This window comes from Dermacentor silvarum, chromosome 3 (assembly GCF_013339745.2).
Source record: "Dermacentor silvarum isolate Dsil-2018 chromosome 3, BIME_Dsil_1.4, whole genome shotgun sequence".
NCBI classification, from domain to species: Eukaryota; Metazoa; Arthropoda; class Arachnida; order Ixodida; family Ixodidae; genus Dermacentor; species Dermacentor silvarum.
In genome coordinates this window covers 218,334,321-218,361,336 of record NC_051156.1, presented here as the reverse complement: position 1 = coordinate 218,361,336, position 27,016 = coordinate 218,334,321, and the positions used below count along the sequence as shown (strand labels likewise).

At 52.4% G+C, this 27,016-nt stretch overlaps 1 protein-coding gene across 1 annotated transcript in view; it reads left to right on the top strand.

The window, feature by feature from the left end:
- LOC119446677 (uncharacterized) overlaps window positions 1-26,402 on the top strand; it is a 274,791-nt gene extending 248,389 nt beyond the window's left edge. Inside the window, 3 exon segments of the mRNA XM_037711171.2 lie at window positions 5,937-6,205; window positions 22,506-24,380; window positions 24,382-26,402. Of these exon segments, the coding sequence (XP_037567099.2) occupies window positions 5,937-6,205; window positions 22,506-24,380; window positions 24,382-25,419 (3,182 nt within the window). The 3' untranslated portion in view covers window positions 25,420-26,402.
- The last annotated feature ends 614 nt before the right edge of the window (window positions 26,403-27,016 follow it).

Sequence of the window (27,016 nt, the reverse complement as noted above, 5' to 3'; positions counted from 1 at the left end):
ATTTGCTGTGGGAGACGCATCATCCTCTGAGCTTGTTGCGAGCGCGGTATTTAGCCTGCAGTGCCGTGTGCAGAAGGAGGGCGACGCTGTCTAAAACCTGCGTCGCAAGCATGCACACATTTCGGGGGCCACTGCAAATATTTAACGCGAGGGGATATAGCCATGCGCTATCGACAACTTGTGAAATGGAGCCTGTTGCAGACAGAAGGAGACCTGCTGGATGCACTTGTTGTTACCTAAAAATGGACGAGTTGGTTCTTATACGTACATGTGCTGCATTGAATGCACGAGTCGGTCCTCCCGATCTATATATAGTGCCCTCCATCGCATTTCGCCGTATCTTGCTCTCCTTCGCTTGTACCATGTTTCACATGTATACACGTTCAAATACACACACACACACTTGCATGGTAATGTGCACCGTTCCGTCATTCATGCGGGGACGCTGAGGTCCAAGAAAAAAAAAAACTGAACAAAAGAAGACGACACATAGGACAAGACAACAGGAACAGTGTCACTAACAACTTTATTTTCTGAAGTCAGTGCAAGACGTATATATGTGCACCCCGAAAGCGCAAGCACACACAAGGCCAGTGCTCAAACTTTCAATCACAGTATTATCACGTGACACGATGAATCACGAGGCGGATGTATATGTGACATGTCGTTAACTTTATATTCATCTGAGATGCTACATCTCGGGAATGTTTTCAAGATATTGAAAAATTTCCCAGATGCAGCGTCTAATCTGCCTTCTTTTTGTTCTATAAAAAAGAAAAGGGCTCAGGTAGTAACTGACATGCAATAACGTCCTTCCCTGCGCTGTCCTAAAATGTATCTTGTCTGGCATTATGTGTCGTCCTCTTTAGTGCTATTTTTTTTTTCCAAGATGAACCTCGCGCGCGGTACCAACTACATATAGAGCAGCGAGTCCGATGACTCGAAACGTTTTCTGCGACATTCAGCAAGATCTTAGCTGAAAGCCAAAGCAAATCCAAAGCAGTTTCAATGTAAACAGTGATCTTTGTAAACGGTATATGCACTTTCCCGGGCACCCGAGCTTCCAATACACGGATTCCCGCCCTCATCGAGCGGTAGATGGCTGGTGCAGGGCAGTGCATCGTCATCCAAGAGCATGCAATTAACGCGGGTGCAGAATTTTTCAGTATTTCTATACATATCCTGCGCGTAGTGACAATCAATAGCGGAGACGCGTATCAGCATTTTCTGGCGCTACTTCACTGTATACTGTTATAGTCCTCTCGACGTGCTGTTGCTTCGCCAGAACAGCACTTCATATATAAGCGACGGTCGATGCGAACGGAATCCTGTATTTGTGCTGTCCTTTACTGAGAAAACCTTGTATTTATAGATCAAGTTGTACAGGCAGGCGTTGATTTTGTTTGTTTTCTTTGGAATTGGACAATTAAATCTTTACGCCAAGAAAGCGTGCAGTAAATTGAAACACCATGCACGTAAGTTAAACTGGGGAGGTTAGGAAACAAAAGGTACGCGTAGATGACACTTTCAGAGAGGACGAAAAACGTTCACTTCTAAACCAAAAGATTGCAATACACACTTCAGAAAAAAAATAAATAGAAGTCCGAAAGCCCACCAGAGGTTGTTACACGCGTCAAAAACACAGCCTCGGAAGTGCAAATAAAGGCCGTCACGACGCCGTATACACGTGAGCCCCCATACAAGGTATAAGACGCGTGCAAAGTCACATCGGCCTAAATATGGCGTCTATAGATGAGGGGCATTGTCTATTTAAGGTCATTTTGCGAGCCGTTCAATTTATGCGGGCACTGTCCTTATTGAGGTCACAAACACAGAAGGAAAACGCTTCTGGTCCCGAGGGTCGCGACCGCTGTCTGTGTCTCCATAATAATGTGGTCTTCACTGAGACGACTGAGATACGAAACTGACGACGCGCTCGTACGCGAATGCTGCAGTCGCGGGTGTTTTTCACTAAGACCACCAAAGTGGGTATACGGAGAATCGCACTTTCGGTCAACTCTGCGGGGTCACACTAGTTGGCGACAGTCTTTGCTGATGACAGGTAACCTTTGCCGAATATATAATTATCGAGCGTCTAGAGTGGCCCTTGATTCATGGAAGGGACGCAAGTGCAGCACTTCCGAGACTTAATTCGTGAGGTTTGAAAAATATGTATATGTGATATAGCTGTTGTACTTATTGTCTATTGCTTATACGGATCCAAGCGCCAGGAATTTAACACGGGTCCTATCCACACCTGGGTGGACCCGTGGCATGACCTTCCGCTTGGCGGAACATGTGTCAGCATGATTGAGCAACTTTGTATTTTCAAAGTCAAGACTGTCCATATCTTTCTCATGTAGCGGGCCTCTCAATTGGCACCGGTTTCTTGATATTCAAGCATTCTGGGGCACAATAACGTACTTCTTATCGTCTGTAGTACACTATGTTATCGGTCTATAAAGTGGTGTTATAGTTTAAGCCATTAAATTTAATAATGGCATCTGGGGGCATAGCCTAGCTCTCGCCTGGCTTTGCATGCACACAGCTGAGTGACCGTTCTCGACCGGCGTCGTGTATGGAGGGGTCACTGAAATGATCCTCTGCATGTGCCCCCGCCCATTGCCGGCGCTATTTAACAAACTCTGACGTGATAGACCGGTGCATCCACAGGAGCATCGCGCGTGCGTTACATTATGCTGCAACACAAAGGCGGTTCACGCGTGCTCCTAGGACTCTTCCGCAAGTGCGCACGGTTCTCGCGCGGGTCGCGCGAGCGCCGCGCAGATCTCCATCGCGATCCTTTGGCAACGCGCCCTGGCATCGTCACCGCACGTGTATATACGCGGGCTGGGCCCCCGAGCGAGAGATATCGAGCGGTCGTTAAAAGTCGTGAAACAGCCGTCGCCCGCTTCTCGCGAGCCGATGAGCCGATCAGAGCGACGCGCACGCCCCCCGATCGGAAACTTGTCACGCAGGCGTGAAGGCGCACCGCGGGTGCCGAGCCACGCCGTGCGTGCGTACTTGATACACTCTATATATACAAGCACGCATACGAAAACACAAGTGAAGGCTGCATCGTGTCCCCCACGGCTCATCGATGCGCCGGCGCGATCAGAGCGGAGCAGCAGCGGGGCCTCGTCGTCGCGTCTCCCATTAATCGGCCGGGCGACTGTCGTCGGAGCGGATGGCGACAGCAGGTTGCCAAAGGAACGGGGGGACCGTCCCGTTCGGCTCGGGCCCTGCGGGCACCATTAGCAGTAGGGGGGGTGGCCCTCATCAGTATTCCTCCGAGTCACGGATCCGGGAGCAGCGGACCGGCCGGCCTTGGCCGCTTGATCGCCGGGGCTTGGCCGCTCGGTTTTTTTGTCGCGCGCGCGTCCTCTTAAGTACGACGCGCGGCCGTGATCGCAGTCCCCGCGCGAGGAGCCTTGGTGCGCGGAATATACGCTGTTGAGCGCGTGTACGGTAAGCGCGCACGCTCTCACGCTTTCACGAGCCTGCCCCGTGATGTCCTTCTTATTGGCGCCGACTGGCCTGCCAACGGGTTCTTCCGGTGCGACGAATATGCTTTACACTAAAGCGCTGCACACCTTTCCAACAAGCGCTGGAAAGCTGGCCGCCATGTCCTAAAGCGGGACTCCGACAGGTTACAATCCGGTACACTTTTAAAGAGAACACCCGGCTAGCGCTCCACCTGCCGCGGTGATTCTGTAGCTATATGCGGACCTTCCCCCTCTCCCAGTGTAGGTTAGCAAACGAGGTGCAGACTTGTTAGCCTTGCTGCATATGCCTCCTCCTCCTCCCCCCCCCCCCCCTTTAATTGTATCCAATTTACCGTCTTGTTTCTCTCACTTTGTTTTGATGATTCCGGTTTTCCAAATGAGACTCCCTTGTCGAAGCAGCAGACAGGTATTTTCAAAGCGCGCAGCAGCCAAGCAGTCAAACAAAGGGACTACGAGGTGCGACGTCTTTGTGGAGAGTCTTTTGCATGACGAAAGTGTACGCGCCATACATCAAGCGCGGCGTCGGCCGTCTTCTGTGCACGTCATGCAGGTGACAGACAGGCGTGAGCAGCTCACCCTTAGCGGCGAGACGAACCATTTGCGACCCTCTTTTGAAGGGAAATGATAGCGAAGCTGGGCGGCTGTCAAAATTGTCGTGACGAGAACGTTCGCCAGTTGTCGCATTGTTTGACTGTGTCAGCGCGCCGGCGCATTCGCTGTAACTGATATCAGAGCGCTCCGTGTGAGAATGCGTCACGAATCCTTGCTCTTATATAGAGCAAACCGACTGCTCTGTTTTCTCGTTGTCCTCCAGGGGGAAAGGCACGGATTCAAGGAAGAGCCGCGTTGGCAAGCGTGATAAGTGCTGTCTGCAAGTATGCTTCTTGATGGCTGGCTAATTTGGTCTTATCTAAAAGGATGCTTATATGGTGACAATGAACTGCTGGTTCTTTTCCTTTTGTATAACCGTCCAAGCGTATGAATATATACCTCGATATAGGACTACCACATTTCGAAAGTACGCTGCGATGCTCTTTATATGCGTGGTCAGCTCAGTATCATTCATTATTCGCTTCGAACCTTATAATGATCAATTGGTTACAGTGTTTTCAGTTCATGTCTTTCTTTGTATTCGTAAAGATCAGTAGGCGGGTGCGCGTGGCATTCCGATTTGTCGCAAGGTTAAATGCCGGTATTGTCTTCTTTTCTTTTACCCATCGGCTTTAAGCTCCTGCGCAGGCCTCATCCAGGCGCATGTTTGGAATGAATGCCGGTGTCTGACGCGGAGATTGACCTGCGTGTTCTTGGTCCGTCTTCTAACCATGGACTGTAACGGCCTGTATTGTACTGTATAACGGATGCATGCAGCACAAACGCAAGTGAGGAATTGAGAACGCTGTTTCAAGGATTGTCATCCGGACCGCTGTTGCGCTCATGAAACAAGCAAACAAAATGAATTTGTGTGGGTACAATTGTGAAGAACGGCGTACACGCCCACGTTTTTCTTGTCATTGGACATAATTAGCTACGTTAATATTGTGACAACTGAGTACTACTGCGCAAAGGTCGGAACGTCCATTGCCTCGCACTAATGAACAGTGCGGAATATTGATGTAAAGACAGGCAAGAATATGTTACGTCTGTTCCGTACTCCGAAGCTGTTCGTCGTGTGGTCGTGATCCCACTATATAGCTTGACTGCTTCGTTCACTGCTGCTGCTGTGTTTTAATTGCGCTGGAAAAAAGTGTTTTCCCGGGAGGTTGGCGAACGAGGTTGTGCCGTGATTTATTATGCACTGTCAATAAATATGTCAAAGTTACATAATGTTATTCTAAGGCGCTGCATACAGACTCCATTGAAAGAAACTCAAGCTATAGTAGGATGGTCCCTAGTGCAGATTCTAGTGAGTTATCCTAATATTACAGAGCAATGAAGCCTCAACTTAGCAATCAGCCAGCCATTTCGAGTTTCTTCATAACTATATTTGAATCGCCAGCTCTATAACCGCGCGTACAAGTTAATTATTGGCTACCAGCATTACTACACTGCACTATCGCTGATGGAACACGGCGCGTTGAACATCCCGTTAAACATGATATAGTTGCTTTAGTAAAGTGGTCGTGTATGTAGTCTGTAGCAATACACTGCAGTCTGCCGCGAACTATAGAGTCATATTGTGTAAACATTGGGTTCAATTGGCCACCAAATGAATGTCCGTGTTCTTTTTGTTTTATTTTTTTTTCTTGTCTCTTCTGCACAGAAGTGGCACAAACAAACTGCGTACATAAATGCGTGCACCGTCACTGAAGCGGTTATTATAAACGTTATAGCCTCCGGAGGCGACACTTCTCGTTCTCTCTCGTTTGTCTATATAGGATTACAAACTCTTCGCGATGCTCATGCCGTCTGTTCTTCCTTTGTGGTGCGCAGCTCTGGACAAGCTGTGTGACCCTCGCCGGTCGGCCATGGTTGTGGCGGCGGGTGCAGTGGCCGGCGGTGGTGTGGGCGGCGAGCCGGTGCAGGCGAGTAGTGCGTTCGACATGGCCTCGCTGGTGTTGTACGGCAGCCAGGCGGTGCCCGTGCGGCTCAAGATCCTCCTCGACCGGCTGCTCAGCGTCTTGCCGCACGACGACGTCATACGCGTCCTGCACGGATTCGGCTGGACGTACGAGGACTACGTGCGCGGCTACATCTTGCAGGTGGGTGACATTTCTAATGCGCAGAACTGCGGATGGTGAGGACGTTTGGCCGGCGACGACGATTCAGAAGTTAGAGAAGCCATTTGTCGTCTTTGGTTGCCTTAAATATATCCTGCATATAGTTAACCTCTTGCACTTTTCTATCCCGCACCTCCACCAAGACGTTGCGTAGTGAAATATAAATATAAGAATATATCTAAATGATCCAAAGATGGCGCCTGACTTCCCTAATTTGTGTCTCGTCGTCGTCGCTAGCTGGCTGAATCAGCTATAGTTATCTCAGTTGCCCGGCGACAATATATAGTAAGCGCGTTTGGGTTCAGGGTTGTGTCATTCGCAAAAAAATTCTGCTGCGAAAACTCTTCAGGAAGAACCGTCGGAAAGAGGGAAAACAAAAAGTGCGACGTAAATAAGTATAGGCGCCCATCGTTTCGCAGGCTATATATATACGGCATAGTGAGCGAGTCCAAAGGCATGCGGCTCCGGCTTGGGATATCAGACAATGCGCGGATAGCTCCGGAACTAGCCGTTTTCCTGCTCTTCTTTTTCTTCATCTCCTTTTTTTGTTTGCCTGTGGGTGTACATTTTTCTATGTTTACTCTTGAAACACGTTTTCGAATTGTGCTTTATTGCCGGAACGCCTTTCGTATCACCTCATTTCGTCATCCTCTCATCATTGAACCATTTGCTTTTTGTGAAGCTGCACGATACAATAGTTGCCAACATTTATCATTTCATCCAAATAAATCACTTACACTCACGATTAAATTTGTAACTTGATTTTCAGTCCCTCATTTCTTTCGTCCCTACGTCGCGGTAACACCCTGATGTAACTGATGTAAGTAATTAAAAAAAGAATCACACGAAACGATCGACAGTGGCACTGGAAACGGAACGACGCAGCTAATTCCGTGCACAAGCTTGCCTGGCAGCAGAACTTCTCGCGTGACATTTTATTTTAGATCTTAACCGCACAATGTTAGTGAGGAGGACCTTCTTCTAGCTGCGCCGATTGGCTGTGTGCGTATATCGTGCTGGCGAAGTTCATTGCGGGCGCCCTTTGCCTTGTGCTCTAATGCCGGACATTGCGAAATATGTGGGCTCTCGACCCCTGAAAGTCGAGCTGCTATATCTCCACGTGTCCGCGACGCTCACCCAGGATGACTTGAGGACACGTCTTAAATTTCATGAAATTTAACCCAGAACAGATTTCGATACGGCGACTATATGTCATGTTCCAGCCTGAGGAGAAGAGATATAAGTCGCGGCGGTTGCGGAGCCGCAGCACTCGCATTTTCGAATTACCATGGGAACAGTGGGCGCGCGTGCTCTATCGTCTTCTTAGAATAAATTTTGCTGACCGTGCCAGTTCCATTCGCGGTTCTCAATTTTTTTTATTGCGATAGCAATTATATGGACACTCCAAAGCAGATTTCTGCCGTCGCTGTCGCCGTGAGGTTCCGTATGACGTCAACGGCGATGAAATCGTCGCCGCGCTCCGGACCCTGTATGTGCGAGTGAAAGAGCGTGAGGGAAGCGCGCTTTCACGGGGAGCGAAAGCATGTCGGAGAGCAAACGCGCGTTCTGCGCCGTGCTCCCTGAAGGGCTGCAGAATTAAGCGTCTCTTTCCTCCTTTCCATATATAGAGAGAAAACGCAACTTCTTCCGTCGCGCGAAAGGCTGTGGGGGAAGGGAGGGAGGGAGGGGATGGGAGGCGACGTTTAGCTGCGGCACCAAATCCGTATTTATATAAAAACGCCGCGCGCGCGCCGACGGCGTCGACAACTGTTCTGCGCGTTGCTGGTGCTGCTGCATGTCCAAGTTTATACAGCTGATAAAACTACTATCCTTACTCCGTATAGCTCTCTACTAATTTGCTATCGCAATTGGTGCTTCGCCTTTCGGGTGAAACTGCGACAAATTTTTTTAGTGGACTCTAAAGAGAAGGATAATTTGAGCTGTATCAGCAAATTACCCTTCTACATTTTAAAAAGCACTCTTACCGTGAGAAAAAGCTCGCGGTCGAAAAGGCTCGACAAAGATATGTGATCAAAATGGGCATAACGCCGCGCGAGCTTGTACGTCTATTCCACGCTATCTCGATCGTCGTGACGTTACGGATTTTTGACCGCGTTTATTGAGGAAGAAACGTTATTTGTGGGCGTCCGCGGTAATAATTAATGCCACGTTCGCATTCTCATGAGTGGTTCATGGTACGGAAAGGCAAGGCGTATACAAAACGTGGACTCAAGAATAACGAGGAGGGCAGGACAAGTGCATTCTTCTTCTTCTTCTTCTTCTGGTGTTTATGTTGTATACGCCTGCTTCTCACTGTGAATCCTTGCCAACATGGACCAGCTTTGTGTCGTTCCAAGCCTCACAATTGGCTATACGCTCATTAAAAGACGTGAGCGAAGAGAGCGGACACTAACAAACGGCACTCCCCTCTCTTTGTACGCGTCGTTCCCTTCAGTACGTGCGATCGTTTAAACGCGTCGTGTTGACAAAGCGCTAACCCCAGCGCCCCTAAATAGCGCTTTGCAGACATGGACCGCGCATTGCTCGCGTCTGAAGACCGCCTGTCGCGCTGCGCCACCATGCAGCTACAGTCGCATTCGGCCACACTGTCGCATCTCCGGAAGGCAGAGGAAGGGAGAGCGCGGAGGAGTTGTTCACGCTGCGACGCCTCCGAAGTTGGGGGAAACCTCGCTTTTATCGCTACATCTTCTCGCCGCGCTCGGTGCCAGAGCGGAGCCGCGATAGAGCAACCCTTTGGGTCGCGCAGCGTGGCTTCTCGGCGTGACACGCGCGCGTCCCGCTGCTGTCGTTCCCCGGGGACCGGTAATGAAGCATTTCCTGAGAAAGAGCCCCGCCTGGGCCACCATCACGGATCGGCGTCTTTGTTGGAGCCGTAATGCTACAGACTCCTCGCCGCATTGTTCGGCCCCGGAACCACCGCGCGATTCCCCCCTCCTCCTCGACGTCGTCGTGCACGCTGACGCGTTGGGGGAAGCGCACTCTCGATCTCCGGCCTGGTGCAAAAACAACGACGCGTTGAAGCCGAGCTCGACCCAAAGAGGCATGCGCTTGCATCCCGTATCTCAAAACTGTGCAGTTGTACGAAAGCTGTATATATGGGAAGGGGCCGATATCGGGAATCTGACGACAAGTGTGAGTGGCTCGTGATCGGTTGGTGCCTCGACTGTTGGCTGTCCCGTTATTCGGGCAGTCTATGCTGCTTTCACATGCACATCACGGGCAGTCTTGCCTCGCTAAATGCTTTTGTCTGCGTGAAATCTATAGATGCTCTATGGGGGCCTTTAACCATTAGGCTGCATGTACATAGACGCGAACCTTATACCATGTAAGATACCATGGAATTGAATGCAATGCGAAATGTTGGCAAGTATGGTTTGGATGGCTTTTACACAAACAATAAATTGTTCAGTTATCAAAGCACTATAACTTGAGGTGATATGAAAAGCGTTCTGGCAATATGGTAATGGTCACGGCTACGGTATACCTGCACGCATGCCGTCTGCGTGACGGTTTTGACCATTCAGCCAACTTGTTCTCCCTGCGTTGCTTATGAGCCTTAGCCGAATACTCTCTCTTCCCGATCGCGCGAAAGTGCGGCCCTATATATAGAGATGCTGCGCACTGCCTACTTCGCGTGCGACTCTACGCTCAATGCGATTCTGAAAAGCCTGGTCCATGGGCATGTCTGATTATATAGGTAATCTGGCACTCCGTGAAATTGCAGAACTCGCAGGGATATGTCTCTAGACTCGTGAAATGGGTTACCTATATGCAGGTCGTGGTCGGCCAACAAGTGCACGTCGCCTAATGATGAACGAGTGTTGAGAACGCCAGAGTTGCGGTCTCGGGACACAGCTAAAACTGACGCCCGATCGTGTTCTATTAGCTTCCACAGTGTTGCACCGTTTTGGTGCGACTGAATCGAGCTATAGCGGCCGGGCTCTTCGGAAATTGTAATAAAGACGTCCGCAGACGCGCGTCGCGCCGTTGCTCTAACGAGCCCCATCCGAGCGGCCATAAATAACGGGCCTGGCCCTGCAGAAGCGCTCGAAACAGCAGCAACAGCAGAGGCGCACGCCTTCCGGCCTGCCAGCGAACCCCTTTGCACCCCGCGCGCGCATTTTGCTCTTTCTCGCACGACTCGAGCCCTCCTATATAGCTGCACGCCCCACCCGCGCCTCTTGTTTTCGTTCATTGTCCCTCGATCACGACCCGAGTGCGCGGATCTCTGGGCCTGGCGACGGCCTCAGCTGGCGAGGCCATTAGGACACGCAATGGTAGTAAGCAGCAGATCACTTGTTTCTTCGGCGCGTATCCTTGCAAAAACGAGCGCCTGTCTGCCTGCTTACCATCGGCACGTAGGGCGACGACGCCGCGTGTGCGTGTGGGTTCTGACAACGCTGCGGAGTCGTTACTTCGGGCTGGCAGTGATTTCGGCACAGGCGGCGCGTGTAGGGGGGGGGGGGGGGGGGGGGCTTGGTACTTATGTGGAGGCGTATAGACGTCGCATAGGGTATTTTGGTTCGGGAGCATGCTGCGCAACTGTCGAGAAAGGAAAAATGCAGCGTTTCTAAATGCAGTGAAACTCGAGGTGCAATTTGCAGCTACCTCTAGCATCGTTCTCTTCTCTTTGCACTGGGCATCAAAAATTGTTCTGAGAGAAAGTGTTCTGTTACAGCAACTTACGAACGGCACAGTGAAGAATTCGACCGCAGACAATAGCCTATCCGAAACGTGGCTCACGTTTGCATATACTTTCTAACAGCGATGTTTTCGTGGTCACGAACTTAGTGGACCGAGGCGCCCCCCGCCAGAGAGAGCGCGCATGCACTCCGCGCTCTACAGCTAGCCCTTGGACGCGTTCCGGACTTTCCGCGGCGCAAGCCGACGAACTGCCACCTGTACATCTCTTGTCATACACAAATGGGGAAAGGAGGGTACCGTCATGTGGCGTGTACTACACGGAGAGGGGGAAAGCATCGAGCAGATGCCGCCCCCTTTGCCCTCGGCCTGACCTCGGCGAGACGCGCCGCGTTGCCCCCGTCCCCGCTGGTCGTCGCAACAGCATCCCCCGCTTTCAGTGCGAGAGTCCATCCCGGAACCACCGCGCGGGGATTGGACAACAAAGAGGACAGCTGAGACGCCGTAATGACAGACGCTGGCCGACGCCGCGTAATAGCATCAGGGGCCATTGTACCGCCACCACTTCGGCGGGACCCTTCAGCCGCCGCCGCAGGGATGGGGGGACTGCCGGGGGGACGTGTTCCAACAAAGCGGGGCGCACGTTGTCCCCCCAGCATCGGCGACGTGCCTTCGGCGGAGAACGACAACCGATGATGACTCCGGCGGCGGCGGCGGCCCTGGCACGGGGAGGGTCCCGCGGCGCGATTATCGGAGGAGGCCGCGCTCCGATCGGCACCGCCACCACCGACGCCTTTTGTCTTGGCGACAGCGCGGTCTCTTGCGCTACCTCTGAGCGCGGTTGTTTGCGCAGGCCGTGTGATCCCCAAGCGTCGTCGCGTCGCCGTTGCGCCATGTCCGAGCTGCTTTTCGGCGCGCCGTAAATGCCCGATTCGTGACGGAACCATCAGCGTTCCACGATCGCACCTCTCCTCCCTCGCATTGCCGTCGCCAGAACGCGGTGCTTGCGCGCGCGCACACACACCGGTCGTTGCGGTGTCATCACGACATGGTTTTGACACAGCGCCGGTTTGTCCCTCCCGCCTTTTGCTGTGCATGCTCCCCCGTTCGCGGTGATTATTATTTCTTTTAACCGTTGCCGCTTGTGTCGACGACCGTGGCGCGATGGCAGTTTCGCTCCCACACGCACGCACACACCGGAACCCGCCTGCCGCGCACGAGCGTCCTGCAGCGCGTTGGCAGCGCGTGATGTCATGGGGCTGGATTCACTTAGCGGACGCCGCTTTGCCGTTGACCTGTGTCGAAACGGAGCTGGCGTAGGCTTGCGTTGGGAGAAGTCGTGCGGTGTGATCTAGATTCAGGGGAGAGCGGGAGGAAGCGACGACACAGGACTGTGTGAAGAGAGCGCACGAAGGCCGGTGCCGATGCAGCTTCGCACGGAAAAGCTCAGTTTCATCATTTTACGGCGCGATAGATAGTAGCATCTGAATTCTGCGCTGCAGACGTGTTATTGCAGCATCGATTTCGGCGGCAAGAGTCCGGACTGCGGAAGTTAGCGGAGTAGCTCTGCGTTAACGTGTACCTGCAGCGGTGTTCCTCTCACGAACGTTGCGCGGGTGCTATGCTCAGAAGTGTGTTTGACGTGTAATGTAGTCGCACTACATTGATGTCTTCTTTTTCGCCTGATACGAAGTTCTTCCGCGACGTCAAAATTGCCTTCTCCGGCTTTAGCCTCTAGCCGTTAGTCGATGACCGCTTTGTACAGTCTCTTGCTGTCGCCAGTGCTTCTGCCAGCGCTATATACACAAACCCGTCTCACGCGCGCACACACTCATACGTACAGCTCGAAGCCGCACATTTCCGGCACGGGTGCCGAGGCCCGTTTCGCAGAGCGGGGCGAGGCAAGGAAGCAATAGCGGCAGTCACGTGTCAAGCGCACGTTTAAACCGAAGGACTCCGACAATCACGGTGATTATTGAAACCACGCCTTTCTTCTCTCGTTGCTACACATTCTCGTCGAATGCTGGGCTGGGGCAGCGCAGCCTATAAAGCCCCTGTATTTACCGCGGCCGGCGTTGAGGACTTCGTCAGCGTCAGTACGTACGTGGCCGCCGCGGGGTGTAGGCTGCAGACGGGTTCCTTTCGCTGTTTGTTTATGCCCTGGATCTTTTTGTTTCTCCGAGGCTTATCAGCGCAGTGCTCGTTAGGGCAGGCATGTCACGCGCGCCTCGCCGCTTGCTTGCTTGTCCGGCCGGTCCTGTGTCTCGAAAAGCAAGGAGCGAGGGGGGGGGGGGGATGCCGAAAGGGGGGTGGGGGTTGTTGTAGAAGGAGGGAGGGGTGTGTGTGTCCGAGAGGAAGCGCGTCCCTCGGGGGGCCGGCCGTAACGGCGGAGGGGGGATGTCGCCATTGGTCCGAGCGGCGGCCACTGTCGCCTTTCCTCCGGCGACGTCGTGGCGGCCCCGACGGCGCCGCGAGCGGTCTCCCCTCTTTCTTCCTCTCGCTGTCGCGCACCTGGTCGCCCATTGGACGCATCGACCGGCCGGTACGAGGGGTCGGTGCGTCCGCGACGGCCGGCCGGGGACCTGTCCAATCGCAGCCGCAACGGAAGGAAGGACGCGCTGCACACACACACGTATCCCCCCTTTTCTCGCCGCCGCTGCGTTGCTCTTGTCGCTAAGGGACGGAAGTGAGAGCGTCTTCGTCAAAGTGGAGAGTCGCCTCGAAGCAGCTTCCGCAGCTCTCTTCCCGAAGTCACAGGTTGTACAACGTGGGTGGGATCGGATAATGTGCGCGTCAGCTACTCAACTGTCGTTAGTTTCGCGAATAATAACATGAAGAATGAAGCAATATCGTCTGGCATTGTGACGAGCTCAACGTAGTCGTTTTCAAGAAGCAATTACAGGGTCGACTTGGATAAGCGAAGGCAGCATCAACTTGCACTAGCGCGTACACAAATATCAGAGAATTCTCTGATAAGCTCTGATAGCTCCGCTGACGGGAACTGCTGGGCGACAATTCGCACCGCCAGGACAATAGCAACAGAGCGCGGAAAGCGCACTCCTCTCGTTCCAGCTGTCAGTAGGTTGCATCCCATCTCAACCGTGCTCATCTGTGGTTTGTGCAGATGCGCGCAGGCGCTGTAGGTGCGCTTGGAGCACACCGTGCTACTGATTTCGTTCTCGCCATCAGAGCGACCGCATTGCATAATAAGGAACAAACCCGTAGATGATGCCTCGTGGAGGCGTCATACATGTGTGGGGAAATGCATGTGGCTTATTAGGGACGCTAACCGTATACAGTTACCACTTCCTCAGAATCTCTCTACTTCTAACGGCACCGACTTCTAAGTACCTTTCTCAACGTGCATGCCATCCTCATTTGTATAGCTCTCGCGATGCCGTTGCCGATCAGTTACGCAAAGTTGAGCGCACGCAGGCACTGCGTAAAGTGACAGCCACATGGAAAATATTTCTGACGCATATTGAGCGCGGCCTGCGCCGACGTAGATTTCATGACCTGCTGCACCGATGCTCTAAACGGTATTGAATCTTGGTCCAGGTAGTTCTACAGCTTAATTCTGCAAGCATTTGGAACGCATTTCATCGACTATTATTAGCGTGGGCATCGAGTGGCATGAAAGAGGCGCAGTGCCGTAAATACTTTGTAACTTCTTCCTTTATTGTGATCGAAATAAGACGAAAGGGGACAAAGGTCGAAAATGTGAATTTGAATCGATAAAAACTTTGCCTCTTCCATTATTGTGACCAAGCCCGACCGAAGTTGACGCATTTGTCAGTTCACTAATATCGCTGCACTTCTCAAAGTATTCTCTGAATACTCGTTGCCTTGATCAGCGCCATCTCGTGTCGATATCTGCGCCTGGCAAGCAAGCGCGACATCCGAGAACGATATACAGAACGTTCGACTTTTCCTGCATGAGAGTTCAAGTGATTCGGGTATATGGAAACGACGCTTCAGAGCACGCAGTGCAGTGACGCTCCTGTTGGCACCGCGTATCACCAATGTGCTCAACCCGGCCGCATCGTCCTATAGCGGCGCGTCAAAAGGCCGCAGTCGCCGCGTCCAAGCGCTGTCCCATGCAGCTGCTGCGCCTTCGAGAGCACGCCTCTCGACCGCTGTATGCATGCGCATTCGACGGCGGGGGTGGCCACCTTTGAAGCGCCCGTCTCCCTCCCTCGAGCGCTGGACACGACGGGCCATCACGACGCGTCAGCTGCGGCGCGCGCGCAGAAGGTCGCGCCACTATGTCCGCGGCGACGAGGGCAGCTGCCGCGTAATGCCGCCGACGTTGCATGCTGCAGTCCCATCGGTGCGCGCGGTCGCACAAAAGCCTCTCTCTCCTGCAGCGGCGGCGTGTCGAGCTGCCGCTGGCTGCGGCGCCCATTTGCCGCGGCGTCCATTCTGCGGCCGTAAGGAGCGCGACACGCTCGGGACATTAGCTTTTGTCCCGCAAATGGGCCAACAAGACCGCGCTTTTTCACCCCTCCGCGCGCGCCGTCGTGAGCGGCGGAAGCGTCCAAGATCTCTCGTCGTTAAAAGGGACACGCGTGCCGTACAGGTGTTGGGGCGCCGGCCGAGCTGCTCTCAGAGAAAAGGCCGCCCGGCTAACGGGGCCATGGCTGAGCTGTGCCTGCTGCGCCGTCACGCAGTCCGGTGGTGCATAGTCGGGCCATTCCGCTACTGCGACACCAAAGGCGCCGGCGTTCCCTCGTGGCAGCATAGCCCGCGCTTTGGACTGAAACGACATTCCTAAGCGCGGAACTCTGCACATATATTTCAAAGGCCGCGTCTCGATCGCTCGCCGCGTGACTGTCCGCCTTCTCGCCGTTGCAGCAGCAAACATGCAAACTGCGTCATGAAGGTCACATCGGAGGCAGCAGGGAACGACTTTCGTGCCGAAACCATGAGCAGAGCCGCAACGTGCAATAATAATATACTGTATAGGGTATATACGAGACTGTCCACAAGCGTTGCCCCAAGCCTTTCGTACGTTTGATGGGTGAATGATGAAGCGACGCACTCGCCCGAACTCGCGCCGCACTCGTAATGAAGACAAACAGGCACAGCTAAAAGCCGGACTAAGCGGCTTTGCTTGGGGGCAATTCTCAAGGGCAGTGCTCCCCGAAGCTGCATAACTGTGGTCAAGTGCAGAATGGCAGCCTTGCCTATATTTAACACATGCGCGCAAAACTAAGCAAACGAAAGTCTGCTAGAGTCACACACAAGCGCGCGCAAGAAATAGAAAAGAAGAAAAACAAAAGTACTTAATTCTCACTGGAACGTATTACAAATCACGAATTCTTTCGTTGCTAGGACTGCATGGTTCATGCTCTCCTTTGAACTGAAGTGTTCCCCAGGCTGCAGCAGAAATATTCAGCCACTTTTGTCGCGTATGCATTTTTGACAGCCCTTTGAGTGACTCAGTTACGTTCGGTGCAGTGCCGGTACCTTCCAGTTTGCATTGCAATACGCATACTGCAGGCGCAGCTTATCCTATAAGTCGCCTCGCAGAAAGTATATTTTGACATCATTCTGTTCGAACAGCATGTCTTACTGAGCGGTGAAGTCATCCAGACAATATATATATCTAAAGGCGTTCATTCACAGCAAATTATTATTTTCGCTCTGCCACAAAGCGTATACAAACAGCTTCCTGTATCTCCGCTTGCATGCAGAGTGTTAACGTTTGTAATGGGTAAAGACTTCTGAAGATGCATCACCACGCACCGGATTTGTTTGAAACGTTCATCATAGCATTGTGCGGCAGTCTTACGTGCGGGCTCTTTCGCTCATTGTTCGAAGCGCCTAGCTTAACCATCTATAACTTACAATTAATGCTCAGCGCATTCAGTCTCTCGTTTTTCTTCCCAGTAGCACTCTTATCACAATGGCTGTTCCCGCTATGATGCTTGGTATGTCTGTTTTGGCCTCTCCGTCATTTGATCCTGTGATATACCTTTAAGTTGATCGTTTGGTAAGCGCGCCGCAGACCGTTTTGTTCAACGCGTGAGCACCATGCAATTTCCAAACTCACCTTCATTGTTTTCTTGGCTGCACGCTTATACAGGTATATGTCTCGCTCGCTTTTATTCGTGTTTGTCTCACCCAGCATGCAACTCGCGCGTTTTATTCCTTTTAGAAGTTTTCACGTATATAAGCTTTAGATACTCCTGGTGCGACTTTGTCCTCCCGCATCACTTTGAAAGCGTATACTTCGATGCGCTGTGTCATTTTGTGTGGAGCTGGTCTTGGACGCTTTGTTAGGTATTCATTTGCCTTTGTGCCAAGCTCCTCGGCAACTGTTTCTTTCTCTTCTTTTTCTATTCTATTTTTTTAATGTTGTTCAAAATTGGACTTCACACTTCAAGACCTTGCGTCAAGAAAAAAAACAAAAAAAAAAGAGGATGAAAAAGGAAGAACAAGAAGGGGAAAGAAGAAATACATAGTGAGAGCGTTCCGTCGTGTTTCTTCCATGGTGTAAACTGCCCTTACGCTTACGGAGTGGATGTTAATGCATCCCCCCCCCCCCCCCTCCCCTTTTCTTTTTCTGTCGTGATGAAACCACAAACATTTTTGTAAAGGTTTAATCGATCAGGGATCAGTGAATCTTGGACTGTGCACGGCTGTCTTCTCGACTGACTCCGCATTCCAGTCAAGCTTAACCGAGGTCTTTCATCACAGAGCTGTCCTTGTAACAAAAGGCAAAATATGCTTCCCTGCCTTTGCTATCCTTTAGCACACTTCGTGTGATTAGATAAAATGCATGCAGCATTGATATGACAAAATTCCAGTCTTTCTACATATACCCTCGCTCGTTGCTTTTACTAACAACCAAATGCTTTCAGAAGAAGCTTTATAAGTTAACTCGGGCTCTTATAATTAAATACGTGAGAAGGAACAAATCGCACATTCTTGGTTTAAGCTTTCTTTTCTTCTTCTTCTTTTTTTTTTTGCAGAAAATGCTGAAACGTAAGAGAAGCATCAAGTTCGCAACTTCGTAACTCCACTACGAAGACAAACGTCGCAGTACTATGAACTGCATCAGTTAGGATTTCCAAAGCTGACAGAATTGCTTCGTTGTACACGCCGCCACAATCTAAACCACCAGTGGATTAAAATTTCGCCAAGTTCACCTCACGCAATAAAATGTGACGATTTAGCCTAAACTGTAAACAAGCACTTTATGTTTATGCGCTTTAGTCACTCTCGTAGGTATACAGCTCACAGAATTCATATATCTCTGTTGTTGCGGAGTAACGAAATGTGTGTATTTTGTTGCGCTAAATCCTCTCACCAGCTACGCGTTGGGTGGCTCAATATATATACTCTTGGGATTTACCGAATTAAAAAAATATGTCTACAAAAATTGTGAGACCTTAAATGAAAGCGCTGCTTCCAACTGTCGGTAGAATTTCATCTTTTTGTTTCCTCTTAAAATGCTACAACATTAATTCAAATCGATCTTGCGACTTCCCGATGACAGAAGTTTCGCATTTTACGCGCATTCAAATAAGAAAGTCGTATGGTTGGCGCCGAGCTAAAGGCTCGCTCTCGAGGCAGGAGGGTATAGATATGAGCCACGCAAGCGGAGTCATGTAGTACAATGGGCCCACCTGCTGCGCGACGTGGGTCGTTAGTCAATGAGCAACAATAGATTGGAATCGTTCCACAAGTTCTGGACGTCGTCGCAATTACAGCGTATATCGACAGCATATGCATTATTCAATAACGTAATCTTCAACCTTTTTTGTTGTTGTTGTTGACAGCGCAATATACTATATGTATAGGCTCGCATTTATTTTACAACTCCCTTTTCAGAGGGTATATAGTTCAGTTTATGGCTTTGTTTCTTTTTGGTCGAGACAATCGCACTTGAAGAGGCGCTGACGTGGGCTCCGTCGATGCTCGATAGATATACTTCGTGGCGTTTAGTGGACGTAAATTTACGAGCGACGATTATTGTGAATTATTCTTGATGCTATAAGTGTCTGTCGATTAGACTAAGACCTTGTGAGCTCTTATAGTGTTGTAGAGAAGAAAAAAATGAAGGCGTGGAAGAGGGGGGGGGGGGGGGGGGATGCCGAAGAATGTGCGGAGCTGATTTATCCCACAATTCGATTGTGCAGCGGCGCAGGATTATATAAAGAACAAGACAGACATTGACATATGCGCTGACTTCTTACTGGCCTGATTTATTGAGGAGACGTCTTATTGATCAATTGGCTTATCAATACATAGCACGTACCAGTGGTCAAGTCAGCGCTTGCCATTGCGTGCCTCGATCTATATATAGATCGAGGCAAACAATGACAAGCGTTGACTTCACTTCTGCTAACTGATTCTGACCCGTTGGTTTCGTATAACATACACGTTATACATATGTATAACGTTATACATATGTATAACGTTCTTGCGTTGTTATGCGAAGCCAACGGGTCAGAATCAATTAGCCCAAGCAGTCGATCACTCTATAGTGAATACAGCATCAAACAAGGTGACAAAGAGAAAAATGGTCTCGTTATTTGAGATTTTACACTCTATATATAGGAATTTGAGAAACGTAGACTATATAATGTCAGCATGCATGTGTCGTGCATAATATGCAATTAAGTATATAGTTCGTTCAAGTCCCCGGTCTTCTGCCGGATGTCGCGAGAATTTTGCGGCAGATAGTATACAGCTCCAGCTATCCCCGCGCAGCTAGTGCTCAAAAAGTATTTGTATAGGAGAGTGCAGTTATGCAAACGTGTGTGCTAATCATCAATGAATATGATCACTGTGCACTCGCTTAACCCGTTAAGTCACTGGTGGAATCTCGGCATAACCGAGAGGGAGCAACGACGGTATATAGTGCCCTGCTCCGCGAGCTCCGGTTGCAGACATTTGTTACTTCGCATTAATTGGCTTCGAAATCAGTATCAGTGCGCTGAGTATTCATTAAGTATGTATATAGATATATAAGTAACTTTCATCGCCGTGTTCACGCCATGAGCATCGTCGCCATTGTCATTTTTAACTCTTATACTGCATAAACCAGGGGAAAACAACCAGAAATGGTTATGATATCAGTATAACTATAGTGATAACGAGCACACTTCGGCTGGTCATGCTCGCAAGTACACTGACATAAACGCGCCGGCGAGACAGCTGCGGCCTCCGAGTCAGAAAAAAAAAAAAAAAAGAGAAAGTTGTCGATGTTCATTTCTGCGCGCATAAAGCGTATATATATACACTGCAGCGTTGCCCGGCGCACGTGCTCGGCGAAGACATCGCGCAGCAGCATATAACGTCGCCGCCTCAGCGCGGACCCAGTGACGCACGCGGCGAGTGTTGCGCGTGGCCCGAACACCCCGCGTCGCTCGCTTCCTTCCTCTGCACAGGCGACATCTGGGGCGCGCTGACAACGGCTCGTGTATACAACAGGCGCGCTGCAGGCGGGAGGGGGGGGCAGCACGCGCCTGTTTCCAACCCGTGTGTCGGGCTCCTCGGCGCATATTTGGGCTACGTGCTATGGAGGAGCCCGTCCGGCGCGGCGCGTGTATTTGGAGAAGAGGGCCAGCTCTTATCAACACAAAGCGGCCGGCTGCACGCGCCGTTGCCCGAGGCGGACAAGAAGAGATGGCGGCTATTTCGAGCCGGAGCGCGCGCGCGCGCGCGCTCCAGGCACCGAGCGAGCAACCCGGGCTTCGGCCGCCGGCGCGTACACGATTTACGACGGGCTTTCTGCTCGGAGCCCCCGACGAGAGCCTGCGCTCTGTCTCGTCGGGCCGTCGTCACGCGCGCGCAAATAAACAGCGGGTCCGCGGCCACAGCGCAGCTATACGGCGAACGCCGCCGCCGCCGCCGGGGCGTGTGTCGTCGTCCAGCACGCGCCACGGGCGAGCCGCTGGATAAACTCCGCGCCGCGGGTTAAACAAAGCCTTTGTCACCGTGTGCACGCGCCGCGCTTGCCTTCCTTCACTGCAGCTCTTTCCTTCCGGTCCGACGCCGAGAGCTGCAGTGTGTATGAGCTAACCCGCGGTCTCAAACACTCCTCTCCTCGTCTCCCGGGATCATGGAGACCGCGGCCGTGTTTAGGCGTCCGCCGGCCGGACGGCCATCGGGTGATGATCGAGGGCCGTAACATGCAATTCATCCCCCCCCCCCCCCTCTCTCTCTCTCTCCACTGCCTTCTGCCGGATGTCTCGGGAATTCCGCGGCATATATTGGTTCCCCTGTTCTGGCGCAGTGCTAAAAGGGGTTTGTTGAGATTTGTGGCTACCGCGCATGTGCTAATGCTGAAGGAATACGTGTCGATGCAGTTCAAGGGCTTTGCTTAAGCTACAAGATTTAAAAGAAAGTTACAGAGAGTCACAGATTATAGATATAGTTTGTCATATGCTAGCTGTATAGGTTGATAGCCGCCATTACGTGACAGGTAGAATTCCTTATCGGTGGGCGGGGTTCATTGAACACCGTCATTTTTCCGCGCTATGTACATGCTGACACGCTATAGACGCTGGAGTGTCCTCCTCAGTAGCCGACGCCAACATCGTGGAACTGCATTTCGCGAAGTTACGCTGGAATAGCGCTGTTGCTATACATGCCTTTTAATATCGTTGCTTCGGAAAGGTGAATAAAGCGAGATGGTATATATGGAAGCGAATGCTGCGATATTTACTGCGTTATTCTTGCATGGCAGGGACCTTATGCGATACTTGACTATATATTCGAAGGCTAGGTGATATGGTGACATTTTTGCTGCGGTCACCGTTGGATCTGTTGAACATTGTGCGTTTTAGTTCTGTGTTTTTGTGTATCGATAAGTATGCAGCCTGGAACTTCTTTCTTTCTTTTAGATATTGCTGCACTTTTCTAGTGATCATAATTACAGCCGCCGGAGCCCGTTGGGTAGTCCGTCAAGACTCATTTTGTTCGGCGTGCTTTGTGTTACTCTCTCTTCCTATGTTATTTGAAATACCTTGTTCTTTTAATTTGGCTCTCATTCTTGCTGATATCTCAAACGCACACTTTATCGATGATGTATGAAGCTTTCGAATCACACTGCGACGATTGATGGGAACATGTATGTGGTTTCCTTCCGTAATCGTTGCTTGCAGGAATGATGTGTGCTTGTCATTATGTAGATATGGAAATGTAAGAATTGTCAAAGAATTTGCCAGTTCTAAAAAAAAAATGAGGGCGTGTTTTCATGAGCTGTTCCTTGCGACAAATATGAACTTCAGCTTTTGGGAAGAAGCTGTATATATACCTATGGTAAAGTGCATATAGCAGTCGAAGCACGAAACGTCCATTCAAATATGCAAGGTTGCGGATCAGCCAGGAGATGTTGATGTTCTTCTGGAAAAACACGGAAACAATCAGGGGCTATATGCGACAACGCCAAATGTTGAATAGCCAATGCCCACCATCACGATTTTGTATCTAAGATCAGTATACAAACGTATATACCAGCCCATTTGCACGAACGGCTGCGCTGTTGTTTAAGAGAATGATGTTCTTCTATAAGCGAGGATGATGTATAGAATGATGTTGCCTTGTGCTCTATCCCACTGTATATAACTCGTTGTTCATGACGTACGCTTTCTTTCGCACGCAGGACACGCACGGTATCGTCCTCGAGCGCTGGAGCCTGGCGAGCCGGGACGAGGAACCGCTCATCATCCAGCAGTTTCTGCGATTCGCCGAGACGCGCGCCTTGGCGCACCATTTCCTGACCAGCGACGCCGCCCCGCTGGCAAGCCCTGCCGACGGCCCGCCGCCGGGCCAGCCGGACTCGGACATCAAGAAGTTCCTGGAGCGAAGCTGCCGCTCCGGGGTCGTGCCTCCCAAGCCGTCGTCTCTCTCGCTGTTCGGTGGCAAGTTCACCACCTCTTCTGGCGACACGTCTCTGCTGTCCTCGCGAGGCACCATGTCCGTGAACAGGGGACCGTCGCTTCGCCATCATCACCACCACCATCACCCGCCTTCGAGCGTGAGCTCGGGACAGTCCGCATCGCCCCCCGCGGTCGGTTGTTCGCCCGCCGCCAGCCCACTGACGGCGCTCTCGTCGTCCTCGCCGCTGAACAAGCTGCAGAGCATGCAGCCGTACGACTTCCGGCAAGCGGATCGCCGGCCCACAAGCCCTGACGCTGCAGGGTCTTGTGTCACGGACAGTGCCCGGGGCGCTGGCGCGACGCTGATGCCGGGACACCACCACCATACTCAACACAACAACAACAATAACAACAACAACAACAGCAGCAGTCCCAAGACGCCGCTGTCTTCTCCCACGCACAACCACAACAGCTTTTCTGCGCCCTTCCCCAACCACAGTTCCGACCTGAGCGTGTCCGAAGGTCCATCGGACGACGAAACCGGAGACGCCGGCGCCATCAACCTGTCACTCGGTGTCGGTTCCATGGACTCCGTGTACGCGGCGCGCAAAGTGAAGCACCTCCGCAAGTCCGCCAACCCCATGAAGCGTCGCTGGAATCCGATGGTTTTGAGCACTCTCACTACGAACCCGGCGACGGGAAAGCGCAGGGTACAGTGCCACGTGTGCCTGAAGACGTTCTGCGACAAGGGCGCGCTGAAGATCCACTTCAGCGCGGTGCACCTGCGGGAGATGCACAAGTGCACCGTGGAAGGGTGCAACATGATGTTCAGCTCCCGCAGGAGTCGGAACAGGCACAGCGCCAACCCAAACCCCAAGCTGCACACACCTAACCTGAGGCGGAAGATTAGCCCGCACGACGGAAGAACGGCGAACCCTTTTCCGCTGCTTCCGCCGTCAACGTTGCTCAACTTCAATAACGCCAACGCAACGGGCATCGTGCCGCCTTCGTCCCTTGCAAGCGCGCTTCACGACAAGCTCGGTGCTGTTCAGGAGAAGCTGGCGTCGCTTTGTTCGACGCAGTCCATGCTTGGTGCCGGTGGCCCGCTGCCTGGTGACTGCGCCCTTCGGCTTACCGCGTTCAGAAAAAGCAAGCACGAGGAGAGAGCACCTTCGGTTGAACGGCCGGACGACCGATCGCCGCGTCGCAGGGACATCGGCGGCGTCAACCTTTCCTTGGAGAAAGAGGACAAAGTCACGCAATCCAGGCCAAGCCCCCCGGTGCTGGGCGAAAACAAAGGAGTGCGCAAGCGCAAAGCGCTTAACCCAACCAAGGTCGCCGCAGTCACCAGTGACGACGATCTTCAGTACGCCACTTCCGACGAGTCTTCGAGCAACACGTACATTGACCAAAATGGCCTCATGGAGGAGTCCAAGTCAGACGATGACATGGACGATGTGGACGACATATCCACGGACGGTCAAGACGACTCCAAAGACTTCGACGTCGACGACGACCTCGATGACAAAGACACCGACGGCCACATGACGCCGTCTCCGCCGCCGATCAAGTTCAAAACCGAGCGCGAGGTTCCTCACTGGAACTTCGAAGTGGAGCAGAGCAAGATCGGTGGCGTCGTATCTATCAAGAAGGAAAACGAGAAGCCAGAGACTGATCCCGAGCAGCAACAGCGAGCCGCGCGCCTCTCCCGTCGTAACCAAGAGAGACTCTTCGGTCGAAGACCTGTCGACCAAGAAGGACGGAGAGAGGACGTCGCCGGCGGCGAGCGTCAAGACGGAAGACGTGGCTGAGAACCCGCTACGGCACCTGGAGTCGCTGTCGCTGGGCGCCTTCGCGGGCCTCGTGCCTACCGCCCCGCGCAGCCTCTCGTCGGGCGGCGTGTCGTTCCACGCGCCCGGCCTGGGCCTGGCGGACGTGCCACGTGACGTGCACGACCCGTGCCTGCGCGACTGCTCGCCGCCTTCGTCTGACCAGCACATGTCCTCGCTGCTGCCGGTGTACCGCGACGCGGCGCTCGTGGGTCCCGGGCTGGAGATTCCGGTGGACAAAGAAAATCCCCGGCGGTGCACAGCCTGCGGGAAGGTGTTCCAGAACCATTTCGGCGTGAAGACGCACTACCAGAACGTGCACCTGAAGCTGATGCACAAGTGCACAGTCGAAGGCTGCAACGCTGCCTTCCCGTCGAAGCGGAGCAGGGACCGCCATTCGGCGAACCTCAACCTCCACCGCAAGCTGCTGTCCACGTCGTCCTCCGAGAAGGGAGGCGCCTCCCCGTTCCTCGACAAGGCGCTGTTCCCGTACCCGCCGTCGGATTTCTTCACCAGACTCTACGACCCGCAGGGCCTGCCGCTCAACCTGGCCGACGTGTACCACAGGCTGCCCGAAGGGTTCGCGCTGCCCCCGAGTTTCCCCATGGGGCCGTTCCACCCGCTCTTGGCGCCTCCGCCACCATCGACGACCGGGGCCGACGACGACGACGACGACTCGCGGCAAGGAAGTCGCGGCGCCATGTCGCCGGCCAGCTCCGGTGGCGGCGGCGTGGGCGACTCGCGCAGCGCGTCGAGCCCGCCGCCGCAACGAGGCGCCTGTCACGACGACGAAGACGTCGCCACGGACAGGGAAGACCGCGCGTCTTCGCCCGTCGACGAAACGCCGGTCGCTGTGGCGGCAACGTAACGTCGGCCTCTCACCGACCCCACTCCTCAGGACACTAAAATTTGAAGAGTGCGCGGTCCCTTCGCATTGTCCCCCTATTTTTGTTTCCCCCTCGGCCCCTACCTGTACAGCACCGCGGGGCGACAGTATTCAGCATCTCTCATGTCCCACCCTGCGTCCCCTCACATCTCGTTCACGGTATACAGATCGCGCTCACCGGAGCTCGCGCGCGCGTCAACCTGTTTGTTCCTCGCTCGGAGCGGCATACAGTGCACGTCACCGGTGTCGTCGCGCGCTTTGTGGCAATAGTTTCACGCGGTCTGTGAAGCCATTTTTTCTATCTCAAACCTCGCATGCGAGCTGCTTGGCCTCTCTCTCTCTCAATCTGAGCCCCTTGGCCGTCCTCGATAATTGTGCCCGACGAACGTGTCGGCGCGCAGCGCGCGTTAAGTTCATACATCTAAACCTGTTCGTTAACGGGCCTTACATCTTCCACGTCGCTGTCGACGTAAGCGCCTCGACGGCAGCGGTGCAGTCGCGCGCGAGCTCCGGTGACCGCACCCAAGCCAGTATACAGACACACAAACACGCACTTCATTTTTGAGCGAGCTAACGCGAGAGGCGGCTCTGTTCAGGCGTTCCGTACACCAAATGCTCTCTCTCTCTCTCTCTTCGTGTGGTTTGTTAAGTGTGCGCGTTCACTGTATAGAAACAAGAAAAAAATAACAGGCGCGGGACGCACGCCTCCCGGGGGCGCTGGGACTCCTCGAAGAAAGAAAATGACTCCGAGTGTTGTGCGCGTGTGCGCGCGTTCTGCGCGTCGACAGTATCAAACCGTGTGTTTTTTGTTGTCCGAATTCTGTTTTTAAATTATTTCCACGTGGCGACAGCGATAGAAGACCTGTGCACCACGTTTACAAAGCAAGATGAACCTGTTTCAAACGAGACATTAAAACGGAAAAAAATACCTTGGGATGAACCCGATACCAAGGGACTTGCCAAAATTCGAGCCTGTCTTTTTCTTTTTCCCTCGCACGCACTGTGCTGCGGGGAAACGACGAAAAGAAGACCTGCGTTCATCGATGCAGCAAGTGGCTGCGTGTGTAAGACAACAGTTGTGGCACCGACTTTAGCATCTTGCAATGGGACACTAACGAGGAACATTAATTCGAGCTGAATTCGTAAATTACCGCTGTGGAATGCCAAGAAGTTCGGTATTCCCGCCAATGGTCGAGAAAAGAGGCCAGAAAAGAATCAAAACAACAGATGGGTGGCGACGCCCCCCCGAAATTCTTGCACTAGCGGCACATGACGTCACGGATTCTGACAGCGCCTGCTAGGGACTTGTTAATTGTTTATCGTTAAACAACAATTACTTCGCACACTAAAGCAACCAAAGGCTGAACTTAATGCTTTCTGCACAAGAAACCTACGATTCAAACAGCCAAAAGTACTCTGAGATCTCTGAAGTCACAGTGACGTACAAGTGCTGCTACTTGGGCGCGAAATTTGAAATGGCAAACTTTACTATTGTTTTTTCGCGCTACTGATAAACCCTTTCCCGCCAAGTAAATGCTCATACGGTATTGCTCTTTAGTGTCCCTTTAGCAAAAAGCAA